This window comes from Pteropus vampyrus, unplaced genomic scaffold (genome assembly GCF_000151845.1).
Source record: "Pteropus vampyrus isolate Shadow unplaced genomic scaffold, Pvam_2.0 Scaffold38, whole genome shotgun sequence".
NCBI lineage: Eukaryota > Metazoa > Chordata > Mammalia > Chiroptera > Pteropodidae > Pteropus > Pteropus vampyrus.
The window spans coordinates 1,203,742-1,226,163 of record NW_011888819.1 but is presented as its reverse complement, the minus strand read 5'-3'; the positions used below and the strand labels follow the sequence as shown (position 1 = coordinate 1,226,163).

Here is a 22,422-nt window from a genome sequence, read left to right as displayed (position 1 = left end):
GGTACCAGGGATCGATCAGAGATTGGATAGAGGCTCCGAATGTGGGGCGCTTTCTTGGATGAGTCTCTGGTTTCCGCTGGGAGCAGGATCAGTCATGGGGTGCCTGTGCTCAGCCTTTTTTTAGAGGGATCCTCCTGGTGGCTCTCATACTACCTGATTCTCTAGCTTCTCTCAGCTGCGGCCGATGTACTTGGGGTTTGCTTATCATCTAAATCTGTATCTTACAGCAAATCTGTAAGCTGCTGTGGACTTAGGAGGTGATTTGTCACCCAGATGGCCTAAACGGGTGGGTCGAGCCAAGAATAAATTCTCTGTCTGGAAATTGAGGTGAGTAGTGAGCCAGCTGGAGGCAGCAGGCGACACAGGCACACGTGGGTGAACAGTGGCTCTAGAGCGAACGTATGGGAATTGTTTTTGCTGTAGTCCCCTTGGAGTCCAAAGAACCTTTAGATTCCAGTGTTGAAGGGTCGGCAGCCCTCTTTCTGAAGTGCAGGTCCAGTTCATTTGTTCCTGGCTATCTGTGAGGCCCTGTCCTTACTCTCACGTATGACCTTTGCATGATAACCGGCTCCCCTCATTGCTGCGCTGTCTCCATACTATGCACTCAGCAGATACTAACTGGAAACAGAACATGGTGTCATGGTGTTTGGTACGAATCCTGTCTGACTGGTTTTTTGACGCTTCTTACTGAGCCCCAATTTCCTCATCTGTAAAGTTGGGATGATATAAGAGCACCCGTGTCGTAGGGTTAGTGCGAGGAGTAGGTGAGAACTCAGAATTCAGAGTTCAGTGAGTATTTGTGGTTAGTAGTCGGTATTTTTAGGACAGTTTCTGGAGAGACTGAAACGTTTATGAACAAAGACGGTGGGAAGGAGCCAGCATAGACAGAGAAGCTGTACAGAAGTAAGAGTGAGTGTTGAGAAAAGCATTAGATTTCAGAGAAACAAGGATGGTGTGAGATCAAGAGCAAACATTAGTGGATTGTTTCAAAAAGAGAGGAACCTGTGGAGGTGGTAGGAGGGGCGCGCTCTCTGAGATTGGGTCCCAGTTATGGTGGTCTACTGGGAGAGATGCTTACTGGGGAGGAAGGCGGCGACTTGGAAGGCTGTTGTGAATGAGAGACAGGGACATACCAAATAATTGATAAATAGTGCTGAGACTTGGAGACTGTACTATTAATTTATAATGACACCAGTCTGCATGTTTTGATAGTTTTTCCTGGCTGTGCTGTGTTCAGCAGAATAAGAAGATGTAAAAGTAAGATTAGTGTAGTTTTAAGCGTTTGCAGGGCAGATGCCAGGAAAGAATAAGGAGGTTGGGGACTTGGGAGCAGGGACATAGTAAGGCAAGTGGTCACCTGCTGAGTCCTGCTTGGCTGGTGGTGGTGACAGTCTTAGAGAAAGTGGAGGGCAGTGGTCTGTGGGGTACCCCACACACAAGGTACGTAATTTCTTTGAATGATGGTTCTTCCTTACTATTCTTAACACTAATTCCTTGCATTGATAACTGAAATGTTAAGACCAGTTGTTAAAGGGAATTACCTACTTTTGCTTCTGTTCATACCCTAGAAATTGAGTTAGTTCTAGGACATCATTTTGAAGTTGCCATGATTTCATGTGGCATGCTGAATCGGTAAATGACGGGGCAGAGTTTAACCGTGTGAGAGATTCAGTTTTTATTGACGGCTTACGATGAACTTAGCATTTCAGCTCTATTGAACACTTTAAAAATAAACACCCAAATAGAATGGAATTTATGTCTTTCATGTGTTTGTGACTAAAACAGCTTGTCTTTGAGGTGGCATTCACCCATGATATGGGCCTTGTCTGTCTGAAATTTTCAGTAGTCCTTATTTCTCCTTTCATTTTGTTTGGAATATAGTAAATCTGAAAACAGTAACATTTATTTATTCAGTCACTGAAGATTTGAGGACCTTTATGCTTCAGGCAGTGAGTAAGATGTCAGAAGAACAAAAGTAAATGACACAGGCACTATACCTGTGAGCTCGTCAGCTTCCATCAACATGGTCACTGTGTCTAAGTGGGGTGCACTAAGCTTGGAGGTGCTCACATAGGCCGTTGAGATCTGGAAGGAAATATTAGAACTTGTCACCTCTTACTTTCAGCCTCTGGTGTTTTAAGACATACGTAGTGCATATCTGAAATATATAGACGAACGTGCATATATTGGAGCTACACTTTTTTTTTTTCCCCCCTGCAAGTAGTGTGTATATGATCAAAAAATGTTTGGAGGCTACCATAGGGTCGTATTTAAAAAAATATACATCTTTGATAACTTTCTCTTAGTTTTAACGTTTTGAGAAAACCAAGAGTTTTTTTTGCGTGATAACCCATGTTCTTAATGATGAAGTAGTTGTGCTTGTTGCCTGTACTTTGTAAGACTTGTTATAGAAAAAGACTCATTTCTAAGACTCGGCCTGACACATGTCAGTCTTTTCTTATAGAAGTCATTTTCTTCTTTGTGTTGGAGGAAATTTACCTTTCGTAGAACGCGTCCCTTGTTCTGAAGCGCCAAGACCTCCCACCAGCTGTGAGATGTCAGGCTATGGGGCATGGAGAATTGATGGACCACCATGTGCTTGTTCCACTGTTTGGTCCCGTCCCAAACTGTAATCTCCGATGACCGCCCCCCCCCCACACACCCATTAATGTCTTAAAGCAACAGGAATGGGGTGACACCCAGAAATTTCTTGGCCCATGTTTGCTCATTGCAGGTGTTTTCAAGATGAAAAACATCTCACTTTCAGAGAGCCACGTAATCCTTGGTTCAAAAACTTCTTTCCTCCCCTACTCTGAGAATCTTTTTCCTAAAATAGTTAGAAAAACTGATATCGAGACCCGCTTTTAAATGAGGTATGTTGAAGAAAATGCTTCTAAGTTCGCTAACAGTTCTTTCAATTTTTGTTTTAGTGATGAGTGTTTGAATTTATATTTGACACTGTCATTTTAAAAATCATTTTAAACAAGATCTTAAGTAAATGCAATCTCGCATGGTTCTTTGCAGGTTTGATGGCAATTAGAAGCATGCTTTCACTGAACTTCCCAGCACCATTTGTTATGCAGAATGTCTCTGAGTGAGAACGCGGTTTTTGCCTATGAATCTTCTGTGCACAGCACCAATGTGCTGCTCAGCCTCGACGACCAGCGGAAGAAGGACGTGCTGTGCGATGTCACGGTCCTCGTGGAGGGCCAGCCATTCCGCGCCCACCGGTCTGTGCTGGCGGCATGCAGCAGCTACTTCCACTCGAGAATCTTAGACCAGGCTGATGAGGAGCTTAACATTACTCTCCCAGAAGAGGTGAGTGATGAGCACATGCCTCTGGAAATCGCCCTGATTTTAATTTAATTTAACTTGATTAAATCTCTTACAGTTTATTAATTTAAAAATAAAACAGTCTGCTTGTCATTGAGGCTCAGGAGCAGTTCCCAGGTTCTGCAACAACGCATTTCTTTACCTTTTTTCATAAAATTATGACATTTTACATGTAAAATTAATTATTTTGGGTGTTAGTTAAAAATATTTATTGAGCGGTTAAATAACTTGACCCACTGTTTGTTACGACATTTCAAGAGCCGCTCAGAGAGGTCACCCTACCTGCCATTCTCTCCCTTTGGCCTTTTTCCTGTCATGGGAAACTGTGGCTGGGTTTCGCTTGTAAACCATCGGATAGATCATCCACTTTTCTGAGACGTGCCCTCATGGAGAGTCGATGCTCCATAAGTGTTCTCCTCTCCTCTGTCTTCTTTCTTGAGATCGTGTCTGCACATCGGCAGAAAAAAGACAATTTATTTATAGAGCCCCGTTTTTACACATCTTATTCCACCAGCCTGGTTTGGAGCTCAAACACCTAAACTAACCCTTATTAGAACAGCTTGCTTTAGTTAGTTAGTAACTACAGCTAGACGAACCTTGAGCCCTGTGACACTGGAACACAAATTAGAATCTGTTAACAGGAATTTGGAGAAAGTATGTAGAACTTTTGTGTACGGTAGGCTCGTGTGGGCTGCCCTGTGACAGGTACTGAGGCTACGTTAGCCATGCATACTTCCATGAAATCGTATCTGCCGTTTGGGGAGAACCTACAGGTTGTAGGTTCTATGGCAGAGGTTGGAGCAAGTAATGCAAAACCAAGAAAATGACACAGAAGGCCAACTATAGGTCAGCCATTGTTTCTAAAATGTAGCTGTGCATGTCATAGTGGTCGCATACTTCTTCATATGGTCTATATTTTCAAATTACGTAATGAAATTTTCCAAGTAGAGGAAAGTTTTATTCATGAGTTTGGGAGGAAAGGTGTATGCATGCATGCATGTATGTATGTATGTATGCATTCATTCTAATTTGAGTGTAAATTTTATGTTTTCACATATTTAAAGTGTTTCATCATAGTGACATTAAAAATATCATACAGCTAACTCACTGTCTTAAAAGCCTTTCTTTGATTATTTTAACTTATTTTTTAATTAAAATCTTACTGAGATCATTATACATTCACAAACAATGCAGAGAGATCTCTTGCACACTTTGCCCAGCTTCTTACAGTTGTAATATTTTGCAAAGTTATAGTATAATATCACAATCAGGATACTGAAGTTAATACAATACACCGTCTTACTCACTTTTCCCTGGTTTAACTTGTGCTAAGTTGTGTGTATGTATGTGAAGTTCTATACAGTTTCATCTTCCGTGTGGGTCCACGTATGCCCCACCACGTCAAGGTACTGAATAGTTGTTTTTTTGTAACCACACCCACTTCCTTCCCACCCTCCATCTCTAACTTAGACCCTGGCAACCACTAATCTTTGCTCCTTTTCTAAAGTTTTGTCGTTTCAAAAATGTTGTATAGTTGTAATCATACAGTATGTGACCTTTTGAGATTGGCTTTTTTCCATTGACGCTGACCTTATTTCCCTTAAGATTCATCTAGGTTGTGTATGTCAGTAGTTTGGTCCTTTTTATTGCCAAGCAGTATTCTATAGTATGAATGTACCAGTATTTATTAAATTCTTCACCTATTGAAGGAAATCAGGCTAATTCCAGTTTTTGGTTATTACAGATAAAGTTGCTATAAATATTTGTGTACGGGTTTTTGTATGAACATAAGTTTTTATTTCTCTGGGATAAAGAACAAGATTGTAATTGCTGGGACCTATGGTAGTTGCATGTTTAGTTTTTTAAGAAACTACCAAACTGTTTTTCAAAGTGGCTGTACCATTTTACATTTCTATTGGCAATGTATGATGGACCCATTTTCTCTGCATCTTCACCAGTATTTGGTGTTGTCACTATTTTTTATTTTAACCCATTTAAAAGCTAGTTAAGTATTCACAGCTTAGAATGTTTTTAAGAAGATCACAAAAACTATATCTTCATCACTCTTACAGGAACTTAGTGTTTTAAAATTAATTTTGTATTTTTAAGGCAGAACAAGGCTTTCTCTGCACTTCAGTAGGTTCCATTTGCCCTCACTTTGCAGAGGCAGGTAGGTTCATTGTAAATGTGCAAGTTTCTGCTTAAAGTTTTCTGAATTTACGAACCTTTGCCGAAACAGTGCTAGGCATGATTTTTAGAATTTCACTTTGATCACTTTTTAAATCTAAATCTTTAAATATTTTATAAGAAAATTTTGAGCATGAGAGAAAGGTAACAGTTACCATTTACTGTGCATTTACCATCAATCAAGACTACTTTAAGTACTTTAGATGTATTTTATCCTTAAAATGTTAACTTTTGTAGTTGTTAGCAGTTTGAAATATAGTGGTCTCATGGAGCTAGGCTGACAACAGACACCTGGCACTTGACTATGTGTGTGTTGCAAGTTGTGTCCATCCTACTTTCTTTCATAGGTTATTTCAGGTAATGTGAAAAAATTGTGATAATGTTTATGTCTTCATTTACCTCATGTGAGTAAACCATGATCCGTGTGTCAGTAAGAGAGATGTGGTCCCAACGAATAGTGTGCGATAAACATGCTTTTCCGGACTCCCTTAGCTTTATATTTCTCAGAAGATTTTTTTCTACCCATTTCAAATGCCGATTTTATAATTACCACAAATAAGTTATTCATCTCTATTCCCCTTCTACTTCTCTTACATTTATCTACTGGACAGCTTTGAAGTGATGCATTTGTTTTTCTTTTGTATATTAACAGGTGACAGTTAAAGGATTCGAACCTTTAATTCAGTTTGCCTACACTGCCAAACTGTTTTTAAATAAAGACAACGTGGATGAAGTGTGCAAGTGTGTGGAATTTTTAGGTGTGCATGATATCGAAGAATCCTGCTTTCAGTTTCTCAAATTTAAGTTTTTGGACTCCACCGCAGACCAGCAAGAATGCCCAAGAAAAAAATGCTTCCCATCACACTGTCAGAATACAGACCTTAAATTTTCACTTTTGGACCAGAGGGATTTAGAAATTGATGAAGTGGAGAAATTTTTGGAAAATAAAAATGTTCAGACTCCTCAGTGTAAACTCCGTGGGTATCAAGGAAATGCAAAAATATCACCTCCTCTACAAGACAGTGCTAGTCAGACATGTGAGTCCATGTGCTTAGAGAAGGATGCTGCTCTGGCTTTGCCATCTTTATGCCCCAAATACCGAAAATTTCAAAAAGCATTTGGAACTGACAGAGTTCGTACTGTGGAATCTGGTGTCAAAGACGTTCACACTTCTGTTCACCCAAATGAGACATCCGAAAATGAATGTCTGGGAGGAAGCCAGGACTGTGCAGATTTGCAGGTGGTTTTAAAATGTGAGGACAGTAAATTAGCAGTGGAACATGAAGAAGCCAAGAAAGATCTTGCTTCTCAGTGCCCATCAGAAAAAGCAGAAGTGACTCCTTTCCCCCATAATTCTTCTACAGACCCTCCTGGGCTCTACTCTCTGTCTCTTATACACACTTACGACCAGTATGGTGACTTGAATTTTGCTGGTATGCAAAACACAGCAGGGTTAACAGAAAAGCCTTTGTCAGGTCCAGATATCGGAGAAGAGAAAACATTTGGTGAAAGTCAAGATTTACATTTGAAATCTGACCCTGGCCCCAGAGAAGATAGTAACCTTGCCTGTAGTGATCGGAGTAGTGTGGAACGAGAAGTGGCAGAGCACCTAGCAAAAGGCTTCTGGAGTGACATTTGCAGCACGGACTCTCCTTGCCAAATGCAGTTGTCACCTGCCGTGGCCAAAGATGGTTCGGAACAAATCTATTCACAGAAACGGTCCGAGTGTCCCTGGTTAGGTATCAGGATTAGCGAAAGCCCAGAACCGGGTCAGAGGACTTTTGCAACATTGAGTTCTGTCAACTGCCCTTTCATAAGCACTCTGAGTACCGAAGCCTGTTCAAGCAGTTTGGAAATTGGAAACGATGATTATGTTTCAGAACCCCAGCAGGAACCTTGTCCCTATGCTTGTGTGATTAGCTTGGGGGATGACTCTGAGACGGATACCGAAGGAGACAGTGAACCGTGTTCAGCCAGAGAACAAGAATGTGAGGTGAGAGGAACGTGAGTGTGTCGTTAAGTCATTGCTTTACCACCGTTAATGGGGATTTGCTCTGTGTCAGCTCCATTTGCACCAGTAAGGAAATGAGCAGGCTCAGGGAGGGAGGAGGAAACCCATACACAGTTGTAAAACCATGTGACCCATTCCAGAAGTGTGATGAAGTTAGGAACGTCCGTGTTCATATATTTCAAGCAGGTTCGTTTATGTTAACCATGGCGTGGATTCACACATTGGCTGTTTAACTGTTTATAGCAAATGCCATACCCCAGGAGGAAGAGGAAAAATGATTCTGTAATCATTACATGGTAATTCCTGGGAAAATGTAGCATATATTCAGTCCTTTTCATTTTCACAAGGATCTCTAGACCTAGGACTACTCACTTGGTAGTGACTTAGCAGTGACTAGTTGCAGGAATGTGGCTTTAAATGCAGAATTTTCTTTACGTTAGGTTTTCATAGCCATTATTTTTTTCTTATTTTTCTTTAGCCCTTTCATCTATTAATTTAATGAATATCTTAATAATTTAGCATGTGTTACATGTAATTGGGATGATATTAATCATACTAAGCTCGATCCGTGTACTTTGTGTACAAATGTTTGTATTCGATAGCTGTTTTTTTTTTTTTTTTGTAAAAACATTACTGTGATTCTAGTAATAATAAGGGCTTGTGAGTTCTTTATCATTTTCTTTGGTTTTACACTTGTTGGATGACACAGGTTTGACAGAGTATAAGAGTTTTTTTTCTCCTTAGCTTTGGAAGGAGCTTTAAGAAGTAATATGCGTGCATGAGTTACAACTATAGATTTCTGTATGACATTTATAAATCCATTGTTTGAAACTATGGAAAGAATGTTAAAAATAAAATATTTAAGAAATTTTAAAACATTTTAATTTTTATAACAAACTAGGTTGCCAAAGAAACTGACCAGTGTTTTATTTGCATTTTTGATCATTAATATAAATTGTCCCAAGTTTAGTCATTTAAAAAAAATCTTTTTCCAAATTTATATATGTTGAAAATGAATTTAAAATATTTATAAAGTTTTTCCAATTATTTCTACATTGGTAAGTGAAATGTGTAGCTTTTGAAATGAGTTAGGTGAAACTACCATTTCCTGACAGAAAAATAAAATTTTTGAAGTCCTCTAGAAATACTAGTGTAATTATACCAGTATTAAATCAGAGCCACACAGTAATATAAATCAAGGAATAACATGGATTTTTTTTTTTTTTTTTCGGTTTGGTTAAAAACACTTTAGAAAGAGGCATAAAGATATCTGTGGGGTATTAACATGCCCTAGTAAAATCTGTTTTTTCATATTAAATACATTAATACTTGTATTACTGTGTTTGATTTGCTGATAAAATACCCGCTTCTCAATTTATTTGTCTTCTGAACCCTCTTTAAAAGAGAACTAGAAATCTCAAATTATCAGTCTTTATTATAAGGGATTGTATAGAAATTGAGAATAAAGGTCTTTTTTTTAAGTCTAAACGAAGTTCTCTGGAAAACAAAGTTGTGTATCTGCCTCATCCTGGGTTTAAGTGTAATTACAAAATGCAGCAACAATTACTAATGTTTATTTCACATTCTAGGTAAAACTGCCATTTAATGCACAACGAATAATTTCACTCTCTCGAAATGATTTTCAATCCTTGTTGAAAATGCACAAACTAACTCCCGAACAACTGGATTGTATCCATGATATTCGGAGAAGAAGTAAAAACAGAATTGCTGCACAGCGCTGTCGCAAGAGAAAGCTTGACTGTATACAGAATCTTGAATCAGAAATCGAGAAACTGGTAAGTATACAAGTTTCTTACTATTTAAATTCAACCACATTCATTCGTTCTTTTTGTGTGCGTGTGTGTAGAGGAAGTAGCTATTTCAATTTTTTTCCTAAGTCAGATTCTAATGATCATATAATAATAATATGTAAATTAAAGATTATTTCTGGATGCTTTTATTTTTTAATGATTTACAAATGAAGGATAATTTTACTATCTACCTAATTCTTAGTAGCTGAGTAAGGATTAAAGAAATTATAAAGCACTTCAATTGTACTGAGTTTAGTGTGTATAAAAGTTAATGGTTCAGTTATTAGTTAAAATAAACTGTAGACTTGAATAACTTGTTTAGGTTTATACCAAAAAAAACCACAAAAACAAACCAACTTGGATCTTTCTTCTAAGGGAAAAAATTTACATGCTGATATGAATGGAAAATTTTCAGATCTAATGGGACTAAGTGGGAAGAATGCTTACTTTATTGAATCTTACTTTCTATTCTAGCATCAAAACACATATTAACTGAAATACGGATTAATTTCCACCCACGTTTCTCTGTTTTCCCTAGTGATTGGTAGAAGGAAGCAGTGTATGAAAAAACAACTGTGAGTGCAGGCCAGCTAAAGCTAAAAACGTGCTTAGAGACAGCAGGGAAACAGTACCTAGAAGTAAAAACATTCCTGGAATATTCAGTTTTGGGTCCTTGTTAATTATTGGTGAGTTTAAAATTGTGATTGTAGCAAACTTTTAAGCCTGGACAGTCTAGCTATGAATAGCAATTAAACAGGAACAATTTAGAAAAAACTATGCCTTTATGTACCTTCAAAAAAGTGGAAAATTAAAAATGTATTATTTATATATTTTGCATATACTTTAATTATGCAACAAGAGGAATGTATAACTAGAAAAAAGATGAAGTATAGCTGTATAAAAAGATGAAAGAGAAACCAGATGTTTTACAAATAGAGGCATGAGAGATATAGAAAAATCTATGTGCTATTTTTAAATGATTAAAGTGGTTAGGATCAAGGATGGAAAGTTACAAATTCAGTAATATTTACCCAGTATTTTGGGGGTGCGTATTAGTCCACACTTGTAAGCACTAGTATTTCTTATCCAACTTGGAATTAAACACTTGCCTTTAGACAGAGTTGGCATTTTACCTTTTGTTATTATTCTCTGCTGTAATACAGAGATGCTTTTTAGGCTGTTGGGTCATATAGAACTATACGAAATTTATGTAAAATCACACTATTAGAGTTCTTAGATCTGCTGCTTATAGTTCTGTCAGCTGATGAGAAGAGAGAAAGAAAACTGGATAAAAATAATATATAACTGTAGATAGAATTTATCCAGTTTTCTTTCTCTCCTAAAAACAATAAGGAAAACAAAACAAAACTTTCACATTGATCAAATTGGGTTCATCGGTAACTTTATTTTATACATGGGTACTAAGCAGATATTTTGGAGAGTAGCTATTACCTTTTAGAAATATTTTATTTCCTGGCTTATAGGTCTTATTTATATTTTTTCGATTGAGGTCAGACATTGGATTGCTGCACAATTGATGTTTTTACTAAATTTCAAATATTTATGACGAAGGGGGCCTTGCTACTTTCTTTGGACTTTCTGTCTCCTCTGCCTTTGCTTCATCAGAGAGACAGGTGGGAGAGACAGTGGTTAAAAGTATGGAATTCTGAATCAGACTCCCATCTGTGGCACTTTGTAACTTTGGGCAGGCTATTTAATTTCTCTTTTTCTCAAATTCCTCATCTGTAAAATGGGATAACACTAGTTCTTACTCTATGGAGCGGATGTTCATTTATGAAGATTAAATGAGTTAATATATCTAAAAGACTTAGGAAACTTCCTGGTACATAGTAAGTACTCAATAAATATTACCTTTTTTATTATTATTATTCTTGTAATACTATTATTTATCAATTTTCAGTTTTCTCTCCTTTAACTGCTTCTTTCTTAATATCTCTACCTAAACTGTGAACTCTGGGTTTGGACCTCACCCTTAAATTGCCTCTCATATGGTCAGTAGAGTAACTGTTGGTTAATTTCCAATTCAGAGGGATATGTGGTTTCCCGGCAGTTTTTATGAAATAATAATAATAAAAAAATTAGAGTAGTCAATATCCTGTTTACCTATTGTATTAATTCGGACTCTTTGGCTGCAAGCAGCAGAAAGCATCTGGATGGATGGATGGATGGATGGATGGATGGATGGATGGATGGATGGTTGGATGAATGAATGAATTTGCTGTAAGGATATAAGTGTGTCTAATATGGAAGCCAAAGAATTGATACAGGCCTCATAAATAGCATAGAACAAGAAAGTGGAAAACTGGCAGGAGCCCAGAAAACCTTCTCTCAGCGCAGCTCTGTGCACTCGCTCGCCCTCCACACCACAGGGTGGCTTTGTGTGTGCGGCTGGTGTGCCTGCAGCACAGCTCCTAATAGTTTTACTTTCCTCCAGGGAGTGGTCCAGAGGCAAACAACAGTTTTAAGTCAGTTCAATAAATTAAGTCCAGACGGCTATGGAGTAATGCCTATAAATTCAGTTCTAAATTCCCATTTGAGGAGAGCATTGGGTTGGCCTGTTTTGCCTCAGGTGTCCCCTTCTGTGACTAGAGAGCGGGGACGAATAGCAGCATGGCTGCCAAGAGCCCAGCTCTCTGGGCTGGCAGTGCGGACAGCCTGATGGGTCTGTTCACCCAGGTGCGTACCAGTCAGACCTCAGCTCAGTCTCTCCTCTTCCAAAATATCCTCAGATAAAACATATTAGAATTTTTTAAAAAAATTAGAATGACTTGCCTTGTGTTTTAGCTTCTTTGAACTCTCTGCTGAGTCCTTCACACTGCTATCAGTTCTAGTGATTTGTACAGCAAACTCCAGTTGCAAAGTATAGGGGAACATTATAAATTTCAGTCCTGCTACAGATCTCTCTCTCAGATGAAACATAGCAGAAAGTGAGCTACTTATAGCTTAGAAGAAAAAGAAAGCTGGTCCTTTTCCTAGAAGTAAAAGAATTTGATGCTTGGGATATTTATTACATTAAGAAGTTTACTTAGAACTTAGATCCTGGTTATTGGGTGACGTTATGGAAAAGAACCAATTACTTACAGCCACACTTCCATCACAGCTTTGTATTTAGTAGTACAGAGAGTTGGGAATATAGAGGAGTATGATGGATGTTCTGTTTTTTAATTCTGAGATGTCACTTTTTGGGCGCATGGCCAATAGACAAGCACTATTTCCCAGTCTTTATGGTCTGGATGGGATTTTAGCAAACCTATTTAAGAGAAATTACTTGTTTCATAAATAGCCATTTCTATATAGCCAATAGTAGATTGGATTAACATATAAATAAATTTACAATATATATTGCCCTACTCTGGTAATATTCAGGCAAAAGGCCCCATATTTTAGTAAACCTTGGTCTTTGGCTATTAGCTGTAAACCATTTGCAGTTGGTCCTAAGAGTAATAGCATAATAGACTGGATGGATCAGCACATGAAAAAAACGTTTTGATTACAATAAGAATAACGACTTTAAAATGTCTTCAAGGTAGATTGAGAAGATATTTACCATATATAAAGGACACTTTTATAATCTTAATGTGCTGGGAAAGCCAAAAGGAAATGTTCATATTCAGTAAATTAATGAGTTGTATTTTTCAACAAGAAATTCTGTCAGTCAAAGTAGGATTTTTAAGAAAAGGAAAGGTGTGGTAATGACTTTTAACATTTATTTTGAATTTGATAGTATGTTAGAGGTTAGGCTTTAATTAATTCAGCATTGCTTTCACTATAAAGATTGAATATGCAAATATAAGGCCTTGAACAAAGTTCAAGAATCATTCAACTTCTGTGTGTTTAGAATTTAAAGGATTCTTTACAAGGCCCATGTTTATTCTTCTCTGGAAGATTAATTTATAAATTAGAAAATATATATGTCTCTAATACCACTTAAGCTTCAAACAAAGGAAACCGGAAATGAAGAAAACCTTGCTCTTTAATTTAAAAAACGTTAAATTACTAAAATATATTTCTATAATAAGGTATCAACTATTGATTGAAAGCAGCTTATAAGTGATCGGAAATCAGAATATTCACAAAACACTTGAACTCAGTGTTCAGACATCATTTTGTTTCATTGTCTCTGTCCATGGTGATGGTACAGTGAAGCGACCTCATCCGTCCTTAGTGTTCTGCATTTTGTGTTGAAGATTGTATTATTTTATTAAAAGTAAGCCTGTTTTAGTCACATTGTGCTGGCTGCTCTACCCATATGCACACTGCCATCTCCAGACACACCCACGTGCCCTTCTGAATCCTGGCCTCTGCTGCTCTGTGATGCCCTTGAGCAGCATATCTTGGAATGTGATCTTTGTACCATTGTCATCAGAGTTGTCTGGGGGTGCCCCCTCAACACACACATTCCTTAGTCCCATCCTGGACTCGTGGGAATATATGTTTTATAAAAGTTTCCAGGGTAAGTCTTTATAATACACATTAAGTTTTGAGAACCTACTGCACTAGAACATAGAGGAGGCTTTGGGGTCAAGCAGCTGGAAATTCTGCCTGGCCACTTGGTAGACTCGTGGCTGGGGACATTATTTTACTTCTAATACCCACAATCCCTGTTTGATAATATAGGGATAAGAATAGTATCTCCCTTAGGATGGGTGCAAGGATCAGATGCCATCAGGGATGGAAAGCTTTTTGTACTGCTCAGAACATATTCAGGGCTCAATAAATACTAGTAGTTGTATTTTAAATAAAAGTGGTTCTCTCTCCTTTCTATGAACATCTGCTGGCCATTACATATTAAATGTTGTACTGGGTACAGGAAATCAAAGATGAATGAGATATAATCCTTGCCAATAATGCTTATTTCATAGGGAGCCAGGTTTATGTGTTTTTATTTTTTCTTGAGATTCATCTCCCCCTCGCCCCCAATTCTAAATATTTTAAGCTGTCATAAAAGTTAAACGAATAATACAATAAACAATCTCATGTAGATTCAGTAGTTACAGACATATAATTGCAACATATGTCTTCTCTTTCCTTCTGTGGGTCTCTGTCTCTTTCTGGCCAGATTTGTGTCTGGGAATTGCAAAATACCCTTTACAGTGGGAATTGCAAAATAGTAATTTTCCTTATTCTGTCATTCCACTTACACTTCTTTGTATTCCTCTTTAAAAAGAACTTTTCTTCCCTACTCCTTGCCCTCCTTCCCATCTCACTCCTTTAGTGTCACTATGGACTCGTGGGTTAATTTTTTTCTAATTTCTTAGAGTCCATAATAGGTTGACATTTTTTCAAACTTGGCTGGGGAGAGCCCCATCAAGCCAACTCCTATGACCTTTGGACATGACGCCGTTAGTGCTTTTGTGCCATCTAGAACAAGAAGTCATAGGCTCACCTGTACCTCTCTTGTCCCAAGATTTGGAATCACCCCTTTTTCTAAAATTCTGGAGTTTTTTTTTGAGCAGATATATTAGGCTTTAGAAAGCATGCTTGCTGCTGGAGTGTTGCTTCTTCTGGGACCTTTCAGTAAACAGCTGGGAAGTAAGAAAGAGTGTGTGTGCGTGTGTGTGCGCACACATGTGTGTATGCATGTATCAAATCATGAGTGCATTCAGTATGTACATGATGCTTCAATAAAAGTAAAAAGCATATTAGAAATCATGAGTTTTATAAGGCATTTCCAACCAAAATTTAGAGTAGAGTTTTTGTATTTGCTTCTTTTTTATGTTTGTATTTTTTCTCTTTCCGTTATAGGGAAAATCTCGGCTCCCAATTACATTAATATATTTATTATTTGCTTTATGCTAGTATATGTAAGTCACAAAATTGTAATGCCAATATTAATATTAACAATAAACCGATGAAGTAAAATTTAAGATTTCTTTGCCTTTTTTGTCCTTAAATATGTATACCATCATGTACTGAAGTTTAAAGTTTAAAAGTTATTTGAAACAGTTCTTTGTCTATGTTAGCAATTCGATATACAGTTAAATTAGTTTCCGTTTATATTTATTACTAGGATTTACTCTTCACATTTTTATTCGTTTCATTTTTGAATATATAAAACATTTGTATGTCAGAAGTTAAAACTATATTTTAAAAAAGCTGTACTCCAAAAGCTTGATCTCATCCTCTCCCTACATTCTATTGATAGCTATTTCCTCTAGGTGTCCATTTTTATTAGTCTCTGGATTTTTTTCCTTGTGTTTCTTTTCTAAAAACAGGTTAATATTTCATGTGTATTATTATTACCCTTTCTCGCTACATAGAAGTACTCTTTGTACACTATTCTGTATTCTACTCTTCTCATTTAAGAAGTGGTTTCTCTTCTTAGAGCTCTGAAATACTAATTGTGGCTGTAGCAGTTTATTCAAAACAGTTTCTCACTGGTGGACATTTGGGATGTTGCAGTAAATAACTGTGTACATTGTTTTTTGATGTTTGAGTTGTATCTTTAGGATAGATTCCTAGAATTGGAATTATTAGGTTTAAGGGTAAATACATAGGTAATTTTGTTACATTTTAATAAATTCCACTTGGTATGGGTTGTAGCATTTTACCTTCCCTCCACAGTATTTGTATGTCTGTCTGTGCCCACACCTCAGCAAAGAGTTTGCTGTCAGCTTTTGGTTTTGTTCAGTCTGATGGTGAGAACTGGTATCTCATGGTAATTTTTATTTTTATCTCTCTTATGAGTGAAATTTAGCATTTTATTCAAATTTTAAGGGCCATTTGTATATTTCTCTGAGCTGTCTGTGCAGAGGTTTTACACTGTAGGGAACTGTTAGTCACCTTTTCTAGTAGTGAATATGCCTTAACCTAAAATAAATTGACACCATCATATAGCTCTTTTGGTGCCAAATTCTTACACTCTTTATCTTTATTGGGCGAGTTATGTTTTAAATGATTTTTTTAAACTTCTTATATTTGAATGAAAATGTGGATTGGGATGTAAATTTGTTATGTTGTGAAGAAACGCAGAATAGTACTAGAACATGAGTTTTATTCATTTTTTTTTTTATACATCTGTGATTAAAGTCACAGCACTTCAAACTTATGGGTTATAAAGTTGCATTGTAAGATAATTAAAATATATTGTAGGAATAGGTAGCAGGATACTGGTCGTGCGTATGTTTGGAAGATGTCTTTAATAATGATATGAAGTGATGAACTTGAATTACTTTTATTTATTTAACCATCAGTTATTAATCTGAGTGCTATTGAAGTAAATTTGTGTTTTAAAATAGACCGAAATGGAAAAGTCACCAACTTCCTAGAAACATGTTTGTGTAGGAGTTAGCTTAAAGTGTGGAGGACAGATGGGAGCACTTGATTTATGGAGATAATCATGGTAGAGTTTTAGGGGTGTTACCTGTTGGTTTTAGTTATAAAGAAGTGAGCCACCTTGTATGGAACATACTTAAAGAGAATAGTAATGTCATCCTTAATTTGGTAGAGTAGGAGTAGTGAGAATATTTAAGATCATTCTAACGTTTATCTAAAGATACAGAAGTTAAAAATATTTGTATTCTCCCTAGGATCTGTAGGATAAGTAGGTGCTGATTGCATTAAATGTGTTTCTTCTCTGGACAGGCAGTCTTAGGTGCTGTTCTCACCCTCTAGGCACCTGCAGACTCATTTTGTTAGAAGGCTGCAGCTGACAAACTCTCTGTAAGAAAAAAATGGACTTGTTGAACATCGATCTTAGTTTTATTTATTCATTTATAGATAAACATATAGATATATATTATTGACCTATACTTATTTTTCAAAACAGAACTATTGTGTAAAATTCTAAACAAATTGGAGAATACAATATAAAAATTTAGTACTTTATAGGTATTGTGTATTTTCACAATATTAGATACCCCTGGCCCCCCACCCACCAAATTCTTCACACTTGTAACTAACTCATGCACTAGCCTTCTGAGTCTGGGCATGCTAAACTCAGAGTCCCATCTATAAAATGGGTTTAATATTGCTTTAATCAGGAGTCATTATGTGAATTGTGTATTTGAAACGCAATTGAGATTGTGCCAAATCTTGTGCTAAATGTTTTCAAATACACAAAGTAAATACTCAACAAATATTAATCATTATTAGAGACTTGCAGTGATTTGAGTCGCAGTAGTTATCATCAGATGTATTCTTTTGGTTATATTCTATCTCAAATATCAAGTCAGTCTTTGTTTATCTGCAGTCCATGAATCCAAAAAAGCTCTGAACACCATACAAGTTTGTCATAAACTGTTTTGGCAAAAAAACCCAAAAAAACAAAAACAAAAAAAACCCCAAAAGACTGGTATGCAAACTGACATTAGGCTATGCAGAGTCTTTGCCCTACTTTGTGCATTATTTGATATTTTCATGTGTTTTTACAAGTATGGAGATGTTTGATAGTGGGGTGCTGCTCCAAACCCTGCTAGAGGAATTAGGTGTGTATCTCTGTTATCTTTCTAAAATCTGAAAAATTCTGAATCCCAAGATACATCTAGCCTAAGAGTTTTGCATGAGGGATTATGGACTTGAGGTATTTAATATATTTTTGAATTGAATTGAAAGGAAAAATTCCATGCGATTTTATTTAATAAGAAAGTACCGTAGATACTAATGTTTGATCGCCTTAGAAATGTCGATTGAGTTCATAAACACAGTAGTTGTATTTTCTTTCTTGCCTTCACAGCAAAATGAAAAGGAGAGCTTGTTGAAGGAAAGAGATCACATTTTGTCAACTCTGGGCGAGACAAAGCAGAACCTAACTGGACTTTGCCAGCAAGTCTGTAAAGAAGCAGCTCTAAGTCAAGAACAAATCCAGATACTCGCCAAGTACTCAGCCTCAGATTGCCCACTTTCATTTTTAATTTCTGAAAAAGAAAAAAATACTTCTGAGGGTCCGCTCATGTTACCATCAGTTTTGAGTTTACCTGAGGGGCCTCCGGCTGTGCCACCCATGTGCGAGCAAAGCCCTCGCTGTGCCAGTGTGAAGAGCCGTGAGTTGGGCTGCGTGCAGGGGCCGGAGTCAAGGCGGACTACTGTCACAGCTTCCGAACAAGCTGGACCTGCGGGACAGTGTCGGCAGAGCGCAGGCATCTCAGATTTCTGTCAGCAGATGACAGATAAATGTACTACTGATGAGTAAACTTGCATTCATTTCCTTGAAACCATCTGATTTTCTACTGAAGTTTTGACATTTGTCTTGAAAACCTAACATCGCCATCTGTCTCTGAACAATACTGTTTGTTCCCGCAGTAGTTGGCTGTTAAGGGAATTCCTCCAAAGTCAGCCCTGACTTTTCCCTGACTCCACAAGAGATGCAGAGGTGATTTGCCTCCTGGATACCAGAAAAAAAAAAATCACATGTGAAAATGTAGTAAGCCTTTAAAAACTTATGTTTTAAAGAATAATAACTATTAGTACTAACTCTTCTCCTCTTCCAAAATAAATATGAGAATGAAACATGCAGCCTATCAGACAATAGTTTAATAGCTTGAAATGTCTGCAGCTAGTTCCTACTAAAGAAGTAGCCTGTAAAAGTTTAATAATCTGACCTTTTGCAATATTCTGGTTTATTTAAAAGAAAATTTCTCTCCAAGTAATGCTGATAGAGTTTAGATCTACTCAGAAGTAGGGTGTCAACTCCTGGGAATATTTGTGTAGAACCGCAGTGTGAAAAAGAAAGAAAGCATCTTACCTGAATCCTGGAGCTTTGCTCTTCAGCTCCTACGAAAACCAGGGACTGGTTGGCCTGCACTGTGAGTCCTGGGCTACATTGGAAATATGTAGGAAGCAGGACAGACAGGCGGTTGGCCTAAGGCAGAGGTTTCTGCTCCTTCTCATTGTCGACTTTAGAAATTCTGGTTGAATAAACAGATAGGTGTCATGTTCCCTGTTTTCTTTTTTTTTTTTCTCTTTAGTCTCTACCGTATCTGGGTCCATCATGATCTTTCCATTCCTTGACAGTCTTGTCTCTTTTGAGCGAGCACGTTGGCACAGTTGTCTCAGCCTTCCTGGCATCTTGGAGAGCTTATCAAAATACAAGGCTGTTCGCCTTCCCACCGTAGCTCGCCCCTGCAAAAACCACACGTCACAGGGAGAGAAAGTTGCCTGCTTTTGTTAGGAGTGGCAGTTGTTTTTCATCCTATGGTTTACTCGTAAAAAACATTATTATAGTTAAAAATGTATCTACAATAACCGTGCGGGTATGTGACATAGGATATAAGACCATCTTGTTTCACTGTGGGTTTGAATTTGGAAACCAGATTTAATCTTGCTCCCCTCCCCAGATCTGGTGTATGAGGGCACACAAATCATTTTGACTTGGGCATTTAAAAATCCATCTTTGTATTTATTCAGTTCTGTTTTACAACATAGTTTTTATAATCTGAGTGCTTATCCCATAATGTTTCGTAGTAGTTCTTACTTAGCCAGTCTGGTGTTACAAATGAAAGCTATCGATATTGACCTTCTCAGCAATTAAAAAAACTGCATATATTCTTCACAGAAGCACTTGCAGAACTCAGTTTTAAAGGGCACAAAGGAGTAATTTATAGTGTTTGGATTAGAAAGTACTTCATTTCATCAGGATCAGACTCCTAAGGAAAAGACTTCTATAGATCGCATCCTGAATCTAGCGGAGGGCCTGTGTAACTAATGTGGGAGACAGCCATCCATTATGGAGGAATGAGTCTGAAGCAAGTAGACCTTTGCTGTGAGAGTATATGGGGACCACATCTAATATTTCAGAGTAATTTGTCAAATGTTACCCTTTTTGTTGGGCGGAGGGGTTGTGGAGAGACATTCCTAGTATATTTTCAGTGGCTTATATGTTATTTCTGTTATTGACTCAGTTATTATAAGAGAAAACTAGTCAGGCTTGTTTATTTTCTAAAGGCTTTTATAAATACACTCGAATTTTTCAGGGAGAATGATATTAACTCTATGATAACGCATCCCATACTATAAAAGACTTATGTGTGTAAGTATGTATATACACACACATATATAATCCCATGTAGCTCTTTGGTATTTGTAATATTAAATTTTAAGTCCAAAATATAATATGAAAATGTTCCTGGTTTACAAAATGTAAAATCTTCTACAAACCAATGGAATCCTTGATTTCCTACCTCAGTATATACTCACCTGTCTGTTGTACCAGTACGTGTCTGTGCAAATGTCAAATGATCTTTTGCTTTAATTGCTACTGTACATAACTGCTTTGAAAGCTTGCTTCCTATTTCATGGTAAAACAATGTTGTCTCCAGAGTTTAAATATGATTTTTAAGACGTTTGGTTGAAATTTCTCTCTACATATGAACAGTTTAGCATTAAGGCTTTATTTTAATGATAGTCTGATCATTAGCCAACTGTAATATTTTGTAAAATATAGCATTTCTTTTACTAGCCAGCATATAATACAAGTAACTACACTACCTCATACCTCCATGACTTTCAAGTTGTAATACAGAGGGACAGAAAGATAAAAAAGGTTTTTTATCTTTGACATTTGGCCATAAGGTGGGAAAATTTTCTGTATATTGCATAGCATTACACATTTATGCCTATTTTAAAGTTAACTTCTAAAGAAGTTTTTTTCTAAGGAAATTTGTTTTAAATTGATTTTGTTTTCAGGGTGCCGAAGACAAATGATAGGATTATGTATATACAGTGTATATCTTTTCCTTCATGCAGAATTTTGGAAAGGTTTTCAGTTTGTAATTACATATTTACATGATCATTGTTCCTTATTTTCTGAATTGGTTTCAATTTTTGATTTTTAAAAAGCTGTTATGTCTAACTCAGTAAAATAACATTACCTTAAAAGTATTTTCATTATTTGAATTCCGCACCCGTGGCAAGTAATTTGTTGTTAAATGGTTATATTCAAAGCAAATATGGATATAAATCTTGGTTCTCCTTTTGTAAATTTTATAACATAATTTGCTGTAGCTTAATACTCAACCAATTTTAAATAAGGGATTAAATATATTTGATGCAGTAGACGATACAGGCTGCATGTGGACACTCAACCACATTAACAACTTGGGAAAAATAATGAAACAAATGGCAATGTTATAGTGAATTCTCAGGTGAACGTTTTTCAGTTATAAAACATCTATTTTGAATTTGTAAATATTTTAAGTGTTTTATCAAGGCATGTAATAAACTATTCTTTGAAACCTTTTGGATAAATGAAAATTTAAAGCCCAAAATGGCAATATTAATTGTAAATAAACATCTATTGATTCTTTTTGTATCTTTCTTAATATAATTTCTAACAATGCAATAAAACCACTAAATTTATATATCCATATCTTATTAAAATTATGTTTCATTAAAAGTAAATTTTCACAGTATTTAATTTACATTTTCTTCTTAATGTGCTTATCAAAATGTAGCAAAATTATAAATGTTAGATGTCGGTGACAAATTGACAGTTAAATAAAATTCCCTATAATTGCTTCTAACTGAATAGAGTTGTACATTCCATTTTCTCACCTCTTGTGTGAATTTACTAATCTTAATCTTTCGATCAGTAATCAGTATGACTATGGCATTTGAGGGAATTTTTATTATTAGATTATCATCCCTGAAAAAAAAGTATTCCCAGCACTCAGATATTTAAGGAAGCACAGATTTTAGCCTTGCTTCTTATGTACTAAATTTCAGTCTTAAGATAGAGACGTGGGACTTTTTAAGGGGATACTGTGTCTATCAGTCCCTAGTTTCTAAAGACTTAACCTGCCGAATCAGTGCTACCATGTTACATTCAGTTTCTAACCAGGCCTTTGTAATCTGCCTTTGAGCAGCTGGCGATACAGAACATGGTCTCTGGTCTAGTAATAGTGATTCTCAATTTGGGGTCGATTTTGCGTCCTAGATATTTGGCAATTTGCGGGTGCGGGATATGGGATATGGCATCTAGCGGGTAGAGGCCACGAAGGCTGCCAAACATCCTACAGTGCACAGGCCAGTGCTCACAACAAAATTATCCACCCAGGATATCAACTGTGCTGAGGTTGAGAAACCTTCACAAGACCAACGATGGAGTCCAGATGACGTGGAAGA

The 22,422-nt window shown here is 36.7% G+C and overlaps 1 protein-coding gene across 2 annotated transcripts; it reads left to right on the top strand.

Moving 5' to 3' along the window:
* The first annotated feature begins 210 nt into the window (after nt 1-210).
* Nucleotides 211-21,826, top strand: BACH1 (BTB domain and CNC homolog 1). 2 transcript variants are annotated; one of them, XM_011358194.2, is made up of 5 exons: nt 211-327; nt 3,025-3,318; nt 6,173-7,513; nt 9,121-9,327; nt 18,038-21,826. In XM_011358194.2, the coding sequence occupies exons 2-5, from the start codon at nt 3,085-3,087 to the stop codon at nt 18,491-18,493; spliced, it is 2,238 nt and encodes a 745-aa protein (XP_011356496.1). In that variant the 5' UTR covers nt 211-327; nt 3,025-3,084; the 3' UTR covers nt 18,494-21,826. The 2 variants fall into 2 exon arrangements, with proteins under 2 accessions (XP_011356496.1, XP_023385280.1); XM_023529512.1 differs by lacking the exon at nt 18,038-21,826 and adding an exon at nt 17,734-17,766.
* Nucleotides 21,827-22,422: the final 596 nt, after the last annotated feature.

Coding starts and splice junctions, on each gene's coding strand:
- BACH1 (XM_011358194.2), top strand. CDS start 3,085: ATGTCTCTGAGTGAGAACGCGGTTTTTGCCTATGAATCTTCTGTGCAC. Junction 3,319..6,172: donor ACATTACTCTCCCAGAAGAG/GTGAGTGATGAG, acceptor GTATATTAACAG/GTGACAGTTAAAGGATTCGA. Junction 9,328..18,037: donor AATCAGAAATCGAGAAACTG/GTAAGTATACAA, acceptor TTGCCTTCACAG/CAAAATGAAAAGGAGAGCTT.